The 12,403-nt window shown below is 42.4% G+C and overlaps 1 protein-coding gene across 1 annotated transcript in view; it reads right to left on the bottom strand.

The window, feature by feature from the left end:
- LOC129100842 (tight junction protein ZO-2-like) overlaps window positions 1–11,020 on the bottom strand; it is a 79,530-nt gene extending 68,510 nt beyond the window's left edge. Inside the window, exon 1 of the mRNA XM_054610361.1 lies at window positions 10,326–11,020. Within this exon, the coding sequence (XP_054466336.1) occupies window positions 10,326–10,385 (60 nt within the window). The 5' untranslated portion in view covers window positions 10,386–11,020. The remainder of the gene's footprint in view (window positions 1–10,325) is intronic.
- Between the last annotated feature and the right edge of the window lie 1,383 nt (window positions 11,021–12,403).

Below are 12,403 nucleotides of genomic sequence, written 5' to 3'. Positions count from 1 at the left end.
CACACACACACACACACACACACACACACACACACACACACACACACACACACACACACACACACACACACACACACACACACACACACACACACAGTGATTACAGCGTTGTGTTTCTCTGATTAGCATCCCGGTCACGACAGAACCAGACTTTGATTGCTGCGCTGCTTTAAAGTCTGTGAACTGAAAAGAACCTGTGAAATATTGCTGGTGGGAAAACATACGACAGCTACTGACATGTCATGTGTTCTTATAAACATGACCTTCGTCAACATTTTGACATTGCAATTCATTTTCAAGGCCGCTTACCAAAAAACAAAAATTAGGTTTGAGATAACTGAGTCAAATGTACACAAGATACTACAACTATTACTTTTGTGCTAATGTACAAGTCCATGTGGTCTTTTACGTTTGATTTATTTCATTGTTCTGTGTTAACAGTAGTGGTGTAACGGACCACTTTAGATCGGTGATCCATACGGATGACAGTTGCAAAAACAACCCATCTCCAATTCTCAAACTTGATTGGAGAAATGTACCAGGTGTCATGAAATTTTTTAAATCTACTGCAACACGGAAACAAGCTTCAAAGACTAAAGAGATATATCAAGACGGTTATCTTTTGTCAACCGAGGCCTTTGGCTATAAATGTGAAGATAGTACACTTCTTTTAGATGTTTGTTGTAGCAAATTAGCAAATTGTTGAAACATTCAAATCCGAGCTTCTTGCTCACTCCCCGGCAAAACTCCGCCGGTCGTATCGGGTCATCTGGTGGACGATCATCTGAATGTGCGCGTTGGAAATGAATACAAAATTTGGCCCACTGATATCCAAACACACATCTCTTCTTATTGTATCTGTCCGTATTGTTCCGTTTAGCCACTGCAACCCACAAGTGGTGACGTGTGCTTTCGTATGACCGGTTGGGATCTCGCCATCTAGTCTCATTTGATTGGATGGATTTTTTTGTATTTGCCCCTAAGTGCGAATGAGTCATCAAACATTTGGAGAGGAAAATGTCATTTTTAATATATTTGGCATAGAACAACAGATACAATTAACACAGGGACAATGAATTAAAACTGGGGAAGTGTATTTTCATTTCTGTAAGTGAGTTGAGGCCCCAGTAATGGGAGAAAAATGTCTCAGTCCGCAGAGGGTAAAAATCCAATAAAAAGTAAAAAAAAAGGATTAATTAGCTTTCGTGCTGATAAACGAGGCTGGAGAGTGTTAAAAGCTGAGGAGAATTCTATAAATAGAACGCTGACATGAGCCTCTTCTTTTATCATCAGAGAAAAACAATTGTTCATGTTATGTGTTCATATTAAAAAGAGGAATATCAAGCAATTTTTTCAAAATCAAGTATGTGCATCTCCATTAACCTCATACCAGTGTTGATCTAGTCCTATATAAAAATAATATTGAAAATGATTGTATGAAGAGCTTCGTGCGGATAATACAAAAGGTACTTTAAACTATGTGAACTGTACAGTGTTGTGTACTTGTAACCTCAGAAGCTGTACACTGTATTTAGCGCCATCTTCTCATTACAATTCTAAACAGGATGAGCCGGGAAAACAACAAGCGTGACTCACCCCTCCCTTATTTACATATGACACACACTGCAATTTCTGCAGGTGTTGTGAGCCCTGTTGAAAGGAGGGCTGTACACGCAGTACAATCTGCTGTGACCACAGGATTCACCAGAGGGACGGACCGGCATCAAGCAGGCCTTTGAGAGGCAAAAACATATCTGTGAAGGAAATCAGGAGTTCACAAGCGCTGTCAGCTTGTGTGTCTACATTCCTCTGCTGATAACGACGATCACAAAGATCTTATCTAATGTTACACGTCTGATGAACAAGGGCCTGAGGGCAGAAGGGGCTGCCCCCCCCCCATGGGATACAGTCAGCGATGCCGTGTTTCTTTTTGGTTCAAACAGTGGTTGTATTCTGGTCTTGGCCTGGGGCCTCGGGGTTGTAGGGCGAGGTGGAAACGGAAAGGAGGAAAGAGGCTTCTGCTGCAGGAAGCAGCCTGTAAACCATCACTCCCTCTTCCTGTAATTCCACAGATAACGTCTTCTTAGTCAAGGAAACAACAATCAGTGGTGGAACACGCACACACACACACACACACACACACACACACACACACACACACACACACACACACACACACACACACACACACACACACACACACACACACACACACACACACACACACACACACACACACACACACACACACACACACACACACACACACACACACAACACTGACCTGTAGCCTACTCTCAGAAACGCAGGCAAATGCAGTGTCACACCACATTCAAATGTCCACACACACACACACAGAAACAAGAGCAACAACACTGCGGCACACCCGCTGTCTGGAATAGTTAGCTCACATAGTATTTGCCAAAGGTGATATTAACTCTTGGGAGCGTTTCGTTGGGAGGGATTTGAATTTCAATGTGAAAAGCATCCGGCTCCCCAGAGAACACTATCTCAGATCTGTTCTCCTTGAACCAGACTTCAGTTAGCAAAGATATGCGCGAACCTCGAAAAGACAAGAGACAAACCTCCTCAAACAACAGAACGTACTCATAAAGTATAGTTACAACAGGCTGTACACACCATGCCGACATGCTCTAATGACAGTGCTTATATGTTGATAGCAGTTCGCCGTATTAGGCGTTATGAGTTCATGTGCTAATATTTGCATTAAGTACAAAGTATAGCTGAGGCTGATGGGAATGTTTTACAGGTATCCTGGTATCAGGCCGCCTACTTGGTGTGTGGCGCCAATAGCAGCTATTAGAAACCAGTACAGACAGAGTCCTAACAGACTGGGCGTGGGGGGGGGGGGGATATTTTAAGTATGTGAACTGATCCAACTGGGCTGAGGGTGGGGGGGCCGGGTTGGAATGCTGAAGAAAGGAAGCGTTGTTGTTATCCACAGCATTAATGGGTCAACACTTCAATCCATAACACTGGAGTACAGGGCACCAGGGGTATGTGTGTGTGTGTGTGTGTGTGTGTGTGTGTGTGTGTGTGTGTGTGTGTGTGTGTGTGTGTGTGTGTGTGTGTATATATTTTTCTTTTACTTGCTAACCGTTGTTTTTAACTGCAGAGTGAGGTCTCGTCACTTCTTCAAAGGCCTGTTTGAGAATTAAGACTTGGTTTTGAGGTTCATGTTTACAATGAAGTTTAGCTTAGGGTGTGTGTACGGGTTGAGGTCAGCCATTTAGTTGTGATATTTTATGTCAGGGTAAGGGGCTAGGGAATGGATTTTGTCAATGATGGTCCTCACAAAGATAGAAGTACAGGGATATGTGCGTGTGTCTTGGTGATCGTGACTTGCAGTGAGGAAGCACCAGGGAGCCCACAAGGACTCATCAAGTCAAGCTGCAACTCTCAGAGGCTAACAACATCCAAGCTCTGCTACCATGAAAGCTTTATTGGACTCTCCTGATTGGCTGCAGACAGCGCTATCGGTTTAAGAGTCACTAACACTGGATTAGATTATGAAATTTTCAAGGGAACATATTCGTACCATCCACTCCCGTCTCACAGCTCACTGTAAACCCTTCTGTATCATTTTTGTGGAGCAGTTTCTATGCCAACAAAGCAGGCCGTTATAAAACTGAGTGACCAATTATCACATGTGCCTTAAGTGTTCCAGTGTGAAGACGGTGCACAGTTGGGCAACTGCTTAAATTTGCATTCACATATTACACAACAATCTCTGGTTTACTTCTCCTCCATTAGTGAATCCACTGCAATTCCAGTTAACACGATCCTGATTTTGGTCTGAAATATAGCCCAATTACACAAATTCCATTCTCAAATAAAATGACTTTTTAAAGTTTGCTCTTTAAATAGGGATAAAAAGATCCACCGCACAGCAATAATTTAAAAAGAAATAAGTCCCCCGTTACTCCCGTTATTTCCTCCTTCCAAAACAGTGGTGAAGAACACCTGGGGCAAATGGGAGCACAAAACTAGGACTGGTGTGTTAGCTGCATGCCAAATGAATCAGAGCGACACACGGCCAAATTGCCCCCCTAAGTTTACCATGTGACCAGATGCTGACCAATGTAGCATTTATTAGGCTAGCTATTAAACTTAGTCAGCAGGAGTGCTCTCACAACTTCCAGCAAACTTCACGGAGAACAAATAGGACAAAACAACATCATGTATCAGGTATTAACACAGAATCCGTTAGCATGTTAGCTTGTCGCTCTCCACCGAGCCCGTTTGTAACCTGTAATGTCACGTTATCTTCACTTCGCCTGTCAAAAGTTTGTTCTAGTCTACTCTATTAAATCTACGACATGCGTGCATAGACAGTGTGCTCATTTTCTACTATTATGAAACCAGGCTCTGCTCCGCGGTCTTAAACCCTGAAGGCCTGCATAGACCAGTAAGAGACCAGCGCTGCACCGAATGTGGTCTTCCCTGATGTTAGCTTGGGTTTCAGCAGAGCACCACGCCCTCGGCCTCTGAACCTATTCCCCAGCCACAGGGCAGTACCAGTAAACACTAGACACTGACACATAGAGGAGGAGATACAAAGACACACTCAGGATTCTTATCAGTCAGCCGCTCCCAGCAGCAGCTGTCCAAGTCCATGAGGCCCGGCTCCCACTGGTCAGGGAGTATCTGGAACATCTTGAACCTTTAAGGAGTGTTATAAGGGTGTTATAGTTGTGTTGGTCTTTACCAATACCTCCTGAATCCAAGAGTTGGAATTAGCCTTGACTGATTAGCATGTATAGCGTTTTGAGCGTCGTAAATTGAAGGGTTAAAAACATGAAACATGACCCAATGCTACATACAAAGATGCTGGTAGTAGGATCAGATAGTCAACTTTCATGACTCCTACAGTTTCTAAATGCCACTGGAAGCATGTCATGAAGGTGAGTGTATTTTGATGTCAAAAGTCATTGTAGTGAATATTTGGACTCTATAGAAGACTCCTTATTGAAAATCATCAACATATAATAAATACAATTTGTTAATGTACAAAACATACAATCAATATTCTCCTCACAGCAACCGGACTCAAGTCAGACGAGTCATTTCACCTCGCTGGTCGTCGAAACGCACTTCATTCAAAATGGACAGAAACTAAATATAACTCATCTAACGGTCTTGGTTAGTCCTCCCACGGTTCCAACAATCACCAACTCGGGTTGGGTTGTATAAATCCTTGAATCACAGAGTTAGAGGTTCAACGAAACCGCCGTTGTATGCATTCCTCAAAGCTACCAGACTCCATTGACATAAACATTACTTTTATTCCACAGAAAGTTGTAAAACACATTTAATTCAAACTTGACAGAAACAAAAAAAATGGGTTTTCCATGTTTAAAAAAAAAAGAAAACGCATAGGCACGCTAATTTTGGGTGAAACAGAGAGTGGGAGGTGAGTGAACTTTGTGGGAGCGAGGTAAAGGCTCCTAACTGAATCTGGAAGTATCGGCTTAAACACAGTAACATCGTCAGCACACCCCTCGTCTGAACCTTCATGCTTGCACACTCTAATTTCTCCCCAAAGCACAGTTGTATTGTCGACTGACCTGATTGAACTTGCAAAACCCAACCATGCTTGAAATAACCTGAGTGAGAACAACTGGTGCTGACGGGTGTCAGCAGGCCAGAGATCAGAATCCTCACAACACCTCACCCTGAACGATTTGATGTCCAGACCGTCAGCAGAACCCGTCCTGTCTGTTAGATTTATGCACAGAACGTATTTAGAGTCAAACACTCAAGCTAGATTTTAGATTGTATTGCTGTAGTTAGAAGTCCTACTCCTATTCCTTGGAAAGAACTACTAAAACCACATAATCAAAATTAATCAGTAATCACTTCCTCAACCATAAGGCTCATGTGAATATTTATGGTCTCCTTAAAAAAAAGGTAAAGAAACTAAGGAATATGAATCAATCAACAAATTTCTAACACAATTCCAGAGCAAATGGAAATGTAATAAAAGAAAAAATTAGATATTTTATTCTTAATCTTAATTTCAGAGGCAATATCATAGCCTAATAAAGTCGACCCCAGAAATCCAATGAAATAATAAATAATAATCTCACATTATCTATTATGCATCAACATTAATCAGACGGATAGGGCTGTTGGCAATGAAACGCAGCAGAGGAGATCGATAGACAGACAGTCACAACAAAGCAAGGTCCTGTCTTTCATTTTATAAAGGCTACAGTCTATGTATTTATTCATTTTTTTATAGGCCTAAGTATGAGCACTTTATTTTTCTAAAGGCTATCACTATAATTTATTTGATGTGATTGTTGAACATTTTGAAGCCATTTTCATTTCAATAAAAAAGAAAATCCAAGATTATTATTTTTTTTGTCCTCAATTCTCGAACGAATATAAAAGCAAAGTAAAGTAAAACATAATTTAATAATGAGTGCAAGTTTGAGAAGAGTTTGACAGCTTGCTGGATCCAGTTCTCTTTATACATCCATGGGAGTCGTGGTCGTGAAATGACTAGTTTCACTATCAGAATTTGATCAATTCGCTCCGATGACATTTGGGAAGGGGCCAACTTAATTATTTCATTTTATTTCCGCATTCAAGTTAGAATAAAGGGCTAACCGAAAGTCAGCCAGCTTGGCTGTCGGAGGTCTTCTTCTTTTGGTTCTTTTGACTAAGACGCTCCGATAATGTATTCCTGCCCTCCATAGTCTGTTATTAATGAAGCCTCAATGACCCGACCCCTTCTTATAATACATTATTGTAGATTTTGAACCATAGTTAACCTTTTGGTTTCTTTAGGGTTCTGTCCTAAGAAAATGGACTTAAAACCTGTAAATTGAGCACTATTATTATCATTCAAAATATACTGTGATAATTATCTATATCGATCAATATTAAAAACATATTGTGATACCATTTTTGTCCGTACCATCCAGTCCTATGATAAAGTACACCTTCTGTAAAACAAATGTTCAGTCTATGGATACAAATACCAGACAGGTATGTGTGTTATCCGGCAAATTCAACACTTGGACCAATACAGTGGTTGCCAGAAAAATAATAGTTTTTTTTCTAGTTGTACCTCCTCAGGCCTCTAACAGTTATTCAGTTTAAACAATCTGAGAAAAATGGTACGCTGTGTGACAAGTAAGCTGATCTTTATGTGTAAAATCAGCGACATGCCCCTTTAAATCCCCCCAAAATAATCAACAAATAAATTAACAATCGAAAGTATGATCAGCTGCAGCCCTGACTACACTTCTTGTTGTCGTCTTAGTGTAAATTGTTAACATGAAACTTCGGCTATCTCCAAGAGACACACGGATTATTCTGGGTAACAGTTCTCCCGTTTCCATGGATATAGTGCGCCACTGTTTTCTGTGTGTGCCAGCCGTTTATTTGTGACATGTGCCAGCGTGTGAATGCTCTCCCTGTTCGCCGTCAGCAGCTGCGTTGGGCGTGCAGACGTCACACTCCGGCTCAACTGGCTTCTCAGCTATTGTAAGGGGAGAGAATGGAGCTGATGAACGGACTCCCACTGAATCATGGGAGCATTGATAGAAGCCTGGTGATACTTGGGACGGCGACGGTTCCCTTCCAGTGAGCGTAGCACACGATGACACACTTATCTCTCTCTCTCTCTCTGTCTCTTAGAAAGGAGAGGACTCAGCTGTAACGTGATTTCGCGTTCCATAATACATGAAGGTGCCGTGCTGCACTCAGTTGTCTGTGTGAATGAACAATGTGTACTGACTAGATAAGACACGGCTCAGGAAAGCATTCAGGGGATTTGTGTTAAGTTCAGTACGCATCACTGCTGAGTAATAAGAAGCATCTCATTGATCCAGACAGGAACTCACTCACCAGACAGCCTTTAAAAAGAATAAAACTTTTTTCTTTACTTGCTTAGATCAACAGTAGAAACTCACTGTATTCCCCGGGGTTCATCTCTAACACTTCAATGGAATTTTTGTACTATTTTTGAGCTGCCACTTCAACTGAAAATGTAAAAGGGTTTTTTTCACATATGGGACAAATGACTCTGCAGTGGTAACGGGTATTTATCTGCTCCAGCTCTGATCGACAGTGATGGAAGCATGACACCCGAGTGGACGCGCTGAGGTTTAAAGTACATTTATAATAAAATAAAAAAAATCAACTGAGATTTGGACAATGATTAGAACGTATTAACAAAGAAAACATGCAATCAATATTCTCGCTTCAAATTCACCAGACTCCAGTCAGACAACAGTGATTTTTCCTTGAAACACACTTATTTTAAACTCGACAGATACCAAGTCAAACTTATCAAAACCTTTGTTTATCTTTTAATCTAACATTCAGCAATTCTCCGTGTCACCACTGGGACATTTTCACTATTGATTAACGCTGTTTTCTTGGGATTTAAAAAACGTATAGAAAACATACATATATATATATTTAAAAAAGGTGTAGCTGACACTTCAACTGCTTTTACTTATTTCGGTGTCACCTGAGCGTGCAACTGCCTTCATTTTTTCACTCTTTAACTGAGTTCAACTCCTCTCAGGTCTACCACTTCAGCTGACATTTCGTATTGTGTCAAGCGACTGACATGGCACTGCTTAAAGCTCACACACTCACGACTATCTCCAGGGCTTACATTTCAATTGCTAATTCAACAGCTTTCATCGCTTACTAACCGAACTAGACTTCAACTCCTTTTATATACTTACTCTTCGAATGATACCTCAAACCCTTTCAGTGTGTCTTTCATTCACACTTCAACTATCTCCAGGGCTTACGTTATAATTGATGATCCAACAGCTTTCTGCGCTTATTCGCCAAATGACATTTCCACTCCTTTTACATACTTCCATTGTCATATGATACCTTAAACCCTTTTTAGGTACATCTTCAAACAGACACTTCCAACGACTTCAAGGCTTAAACTTCAGCTGTAACTCTCATACAATATTTCACAAGCAGAGAATTCATATTTGTAAAACATGACCCGTTTTATGCTGTTCACAACTTGGGTTTTCTGTACAAGCAAGCACACCTGTGTTCAGTGTGTCTAAAGGATGTTTTTTCAGGTTGATGCACGGCCAGTTTGAATGGAGGAGACGTACAGCTGAGACACACTGTGTGTATGTTTTCAGAGTGAAAAGCAGGCTGAACTCGAGACCAACCGTTAAGACCACGGTGGTTGAGAGGATTGGAAGAAGACTCGCCTGCCCGCCATAGTGTGTGATTATTCAGAGGCTTTAGTACCACACACACACACACACACACACACACACACACACACACACACACACACACACACACACACACACACACACACACACACACTTTCCCATTAAGGGTGACCATTAATCTGAACAGCCTCTTCCCTACTTTGCCCAACCAGCCAGACCAGAGGGAGCCTTGGGGGGTTTTACACACACACACACACACACACACACACACACACACACACACACACACACACACACACACACACAGTCAAATTTGACCGAGCAGCACTGTTGTTATTATGTGATCGTCACCTCTGCCCAATGGTCACAGCAACATTAAGTAAAATGATGTGCTTACTTAACATTCAATAAACCTTTACATTAAAAAAAAAGTATGTTAAAAAATAGGCAGTACAACTATACCTTTTTGAAGTTTATGGCACTGGAAAAATGCAACTGGGAAAATATGTATCATCTGTCATGTGAAGGATTACGCCATCTTTCTTCAGCTGTGATTTGACACGCAGGTGGCCGCTGAACAGGTTTGGGCAGTGTAACAGTGTGGCCATTGTGATTAACTTTTTTCCCCCGTTCCTGATCTACAGATTACATCCCAGTGACCTTCTAATCTCCAGATACACCAGAGACACCCCCTACCCTTCAAATCACACATGTCAATCTGGACCGGATTACGGTCCCTGCAGGGTGTCAGGGGTCAAGACTCAGCATTGAGAGATCTAGCAGCTTCCTCGGTTTACGAGGCTGATAAACAGCTGGGACACACCAGCAGAGTAAACATGACGTCACGGGGCTCTTTAGTATTGGCTCTCCTGAAGCACAACAGGTGTAGGTCACGAGCAGCGTGCATCTCACAGCCTAGAACAAACAACAAACAACCTCGCACTCACTTTCACCAGGTTATTTTTAGAAGACACGCACGCGCACACTTAACTTGGACAGTAGAACCATTCGACCCCCTCCCAAAATAAATAAACGTGCTCACGTTATGGCGGAGGTAACAACTGCTACCAGACGTAACTTCACACATGTGTCAAACGCAGTGTGTGCGCTCCGGCGCCGCGTACTTACTCCGACATTGTCGCCCTTGCTCGGGTAAGAGGCCAGTCTTCCTCCGCCTTTCACCGGCATCCTGCTTCCTCCTCCAGTCGGCCCGAAGAGGCGCTTCTGTCGTCGCGGGTTTGAAAAAAAAAAAACTCCCAACTAACACAAAAAAATAAGCCGTGCGGATTCAGACAGCAGTAAACGTTTTTGTGGCGAGCTCCTTTGAAATGAAACAATCTTTTTTTTTTTTTTTTGTGTGTGTGACAGCCCAGGCCTCCAGCTCCGCCCTCGTCGCAGCCAGTGCCGGTGCTCCCTCCAGGCGGACCAGCCTACTGGAGCCAGCAGCGGGCAGAAAGAGGGAGGGCCCGTCCGCTCCGACACAACTACTGCGGGCTCGAGGGCAGCACACACCCGCCGCTACGGCAGCGCGGCGGTGGCGGAAACCCCGCGTTTCCTGTTTCCCTTCATTGGAGACGGAGGGTTGTATTCGCTGGAAGTGGGAACACCTAACACCATCCTTTAGAAAGGTGGTGAACACCGTCACGCTGTGGGAATACCGACTAAACTGTACACCGACAAAACACGCTTAAAAGCTCTCTTTACTGCTAACGTCCCCAAAATGAACCTAATATTAGTTATGACTTATTATATTGATGAGGATTTGGAATGGAGAAAACCTATTCGCTCATATAAAAACAGACAGGTTAGCTGAGAATAATTGTTTTCCTTTTTTTTATTTTATTTTTTGCGCTACAAGCATTAAATGAAATTAAATTCGTCGGATTTCACTTGCATTTCATTATTAATTCTCCCAGACTGTCAAGGAAACTTTATAATTCCAGGTTGAATTGTGTGGCTGTCTTGTTTTTATTGTTCCCTTATATTTCCCTTCATTTCAATATTCATATTTTCATATCATTCATTGTCAATATTAATACGTTCTTTATTAATTACATTGTTTATGCATTTAGATATTTGGGCTGGAAAGAAAGAACAGATTAGATTTGATGTACTGATTTATTTCTCTGTTGTTATTGCAATCTGTTGTGATCTTGTGTCTGTTAACATATAAAGGATGAAATGTGATATTCATAAATAGGTGAGAGAAAAAACAGTGTACCTATGTCCTACTCTTACACCTCGTATTAGCCTCTGAAAGTCTCTTTAAATATGGATGTATTGCACATTTTCTTCCGTCCAACTGAAGTTTTTGTTTAAAATTGTCAGCAACTACAGTCAGCAACTACAGCACCTTAAAGGGGACATATTGTGCTCATTTACAGGTTCGTACTATTCAGGGTTTCCACTTGAACATGTTTACATGCTTTAATGTTCAAAAAATACATTATTTTTCTCATACTGTTTGAATCAACACATTTCCACCCCCAATGCGTCAAATACCGCTGCTTGGTCAGTTGCACTAAGCTTTCAGGCTATGACGCTCTACGTAGCCCTTGGGCACCAGTCTTGGACGAGTCAGTGACGGTGAGTCAAGAAATGCTTGTTACATGCATATTGTCTTTTAAAAATAAACTTCAGTATCACAGGGTGTTCCTTGTCACCAATCCTGTTTGTGATTTTCATGGACAGGATTTCAAGGCGCAGCCGGGGGGAGGAGAGTTTCCGGTTTGGGGACCTCAGAATCGCATCCCTGCTTTTTGCAGATGATGTGGTTCTGTTGGCTTCTTCAGAACGTGACCTTCAGCACGCACTGGGGCGGTTCACAGCCGAGTGTGAAGCGGTCGGGATGAGAGTCAGTACCTCCAAGTCTGAGGCCTTGGTTCTCTTACGGAAAACGGTGGATTGCACCCTCTGGGTTGGGAGTGAGTCACTGGGAGTTCAAGTATCTCGGGATCTTATTCACGAGTGAGGGTAAAATGGAACGGGAGATGGACAGGCGGTTCGGTGCAGCGTCAGCAGTGATGCGGGCGTTGTACCGGACCGTTGTGGTGAAGAAGGAGCTGAGCCGTAAGGCAAAGCTCTCAATTTACCAGTCCATCTACGTTCCAACCCTCACCTATGGTCATGAGCTTTGGGTAGTGACCGAAAGAATGAGATCGTGAATACAAGCGGCCGAAATGAGCTTCCTTCGTAGGGTGGCTGGG

Source organism: Anoplopoma fimbria, chromosome 13, assembly GCF_027596085.1.
Source record: "Anoplopoma fimbria isolate UVic2021 breed Golden Eagle Sablefish chromosome 13, Afim_UVic_2022, whole genome shotgun sequence".
Taxonomy (NCBI): Eukaryota; Metazoa; Chordata; class Actinopteri; order Perciformes; family Anoplopomatidae; genus Anoplopoma; species Anoplopoma fimbria.
The sequence above is the reverse complement of the archived record's forward strand: the minus strand, read 5'-3'. Positions and strand labels throughout refer to the sequence as shown.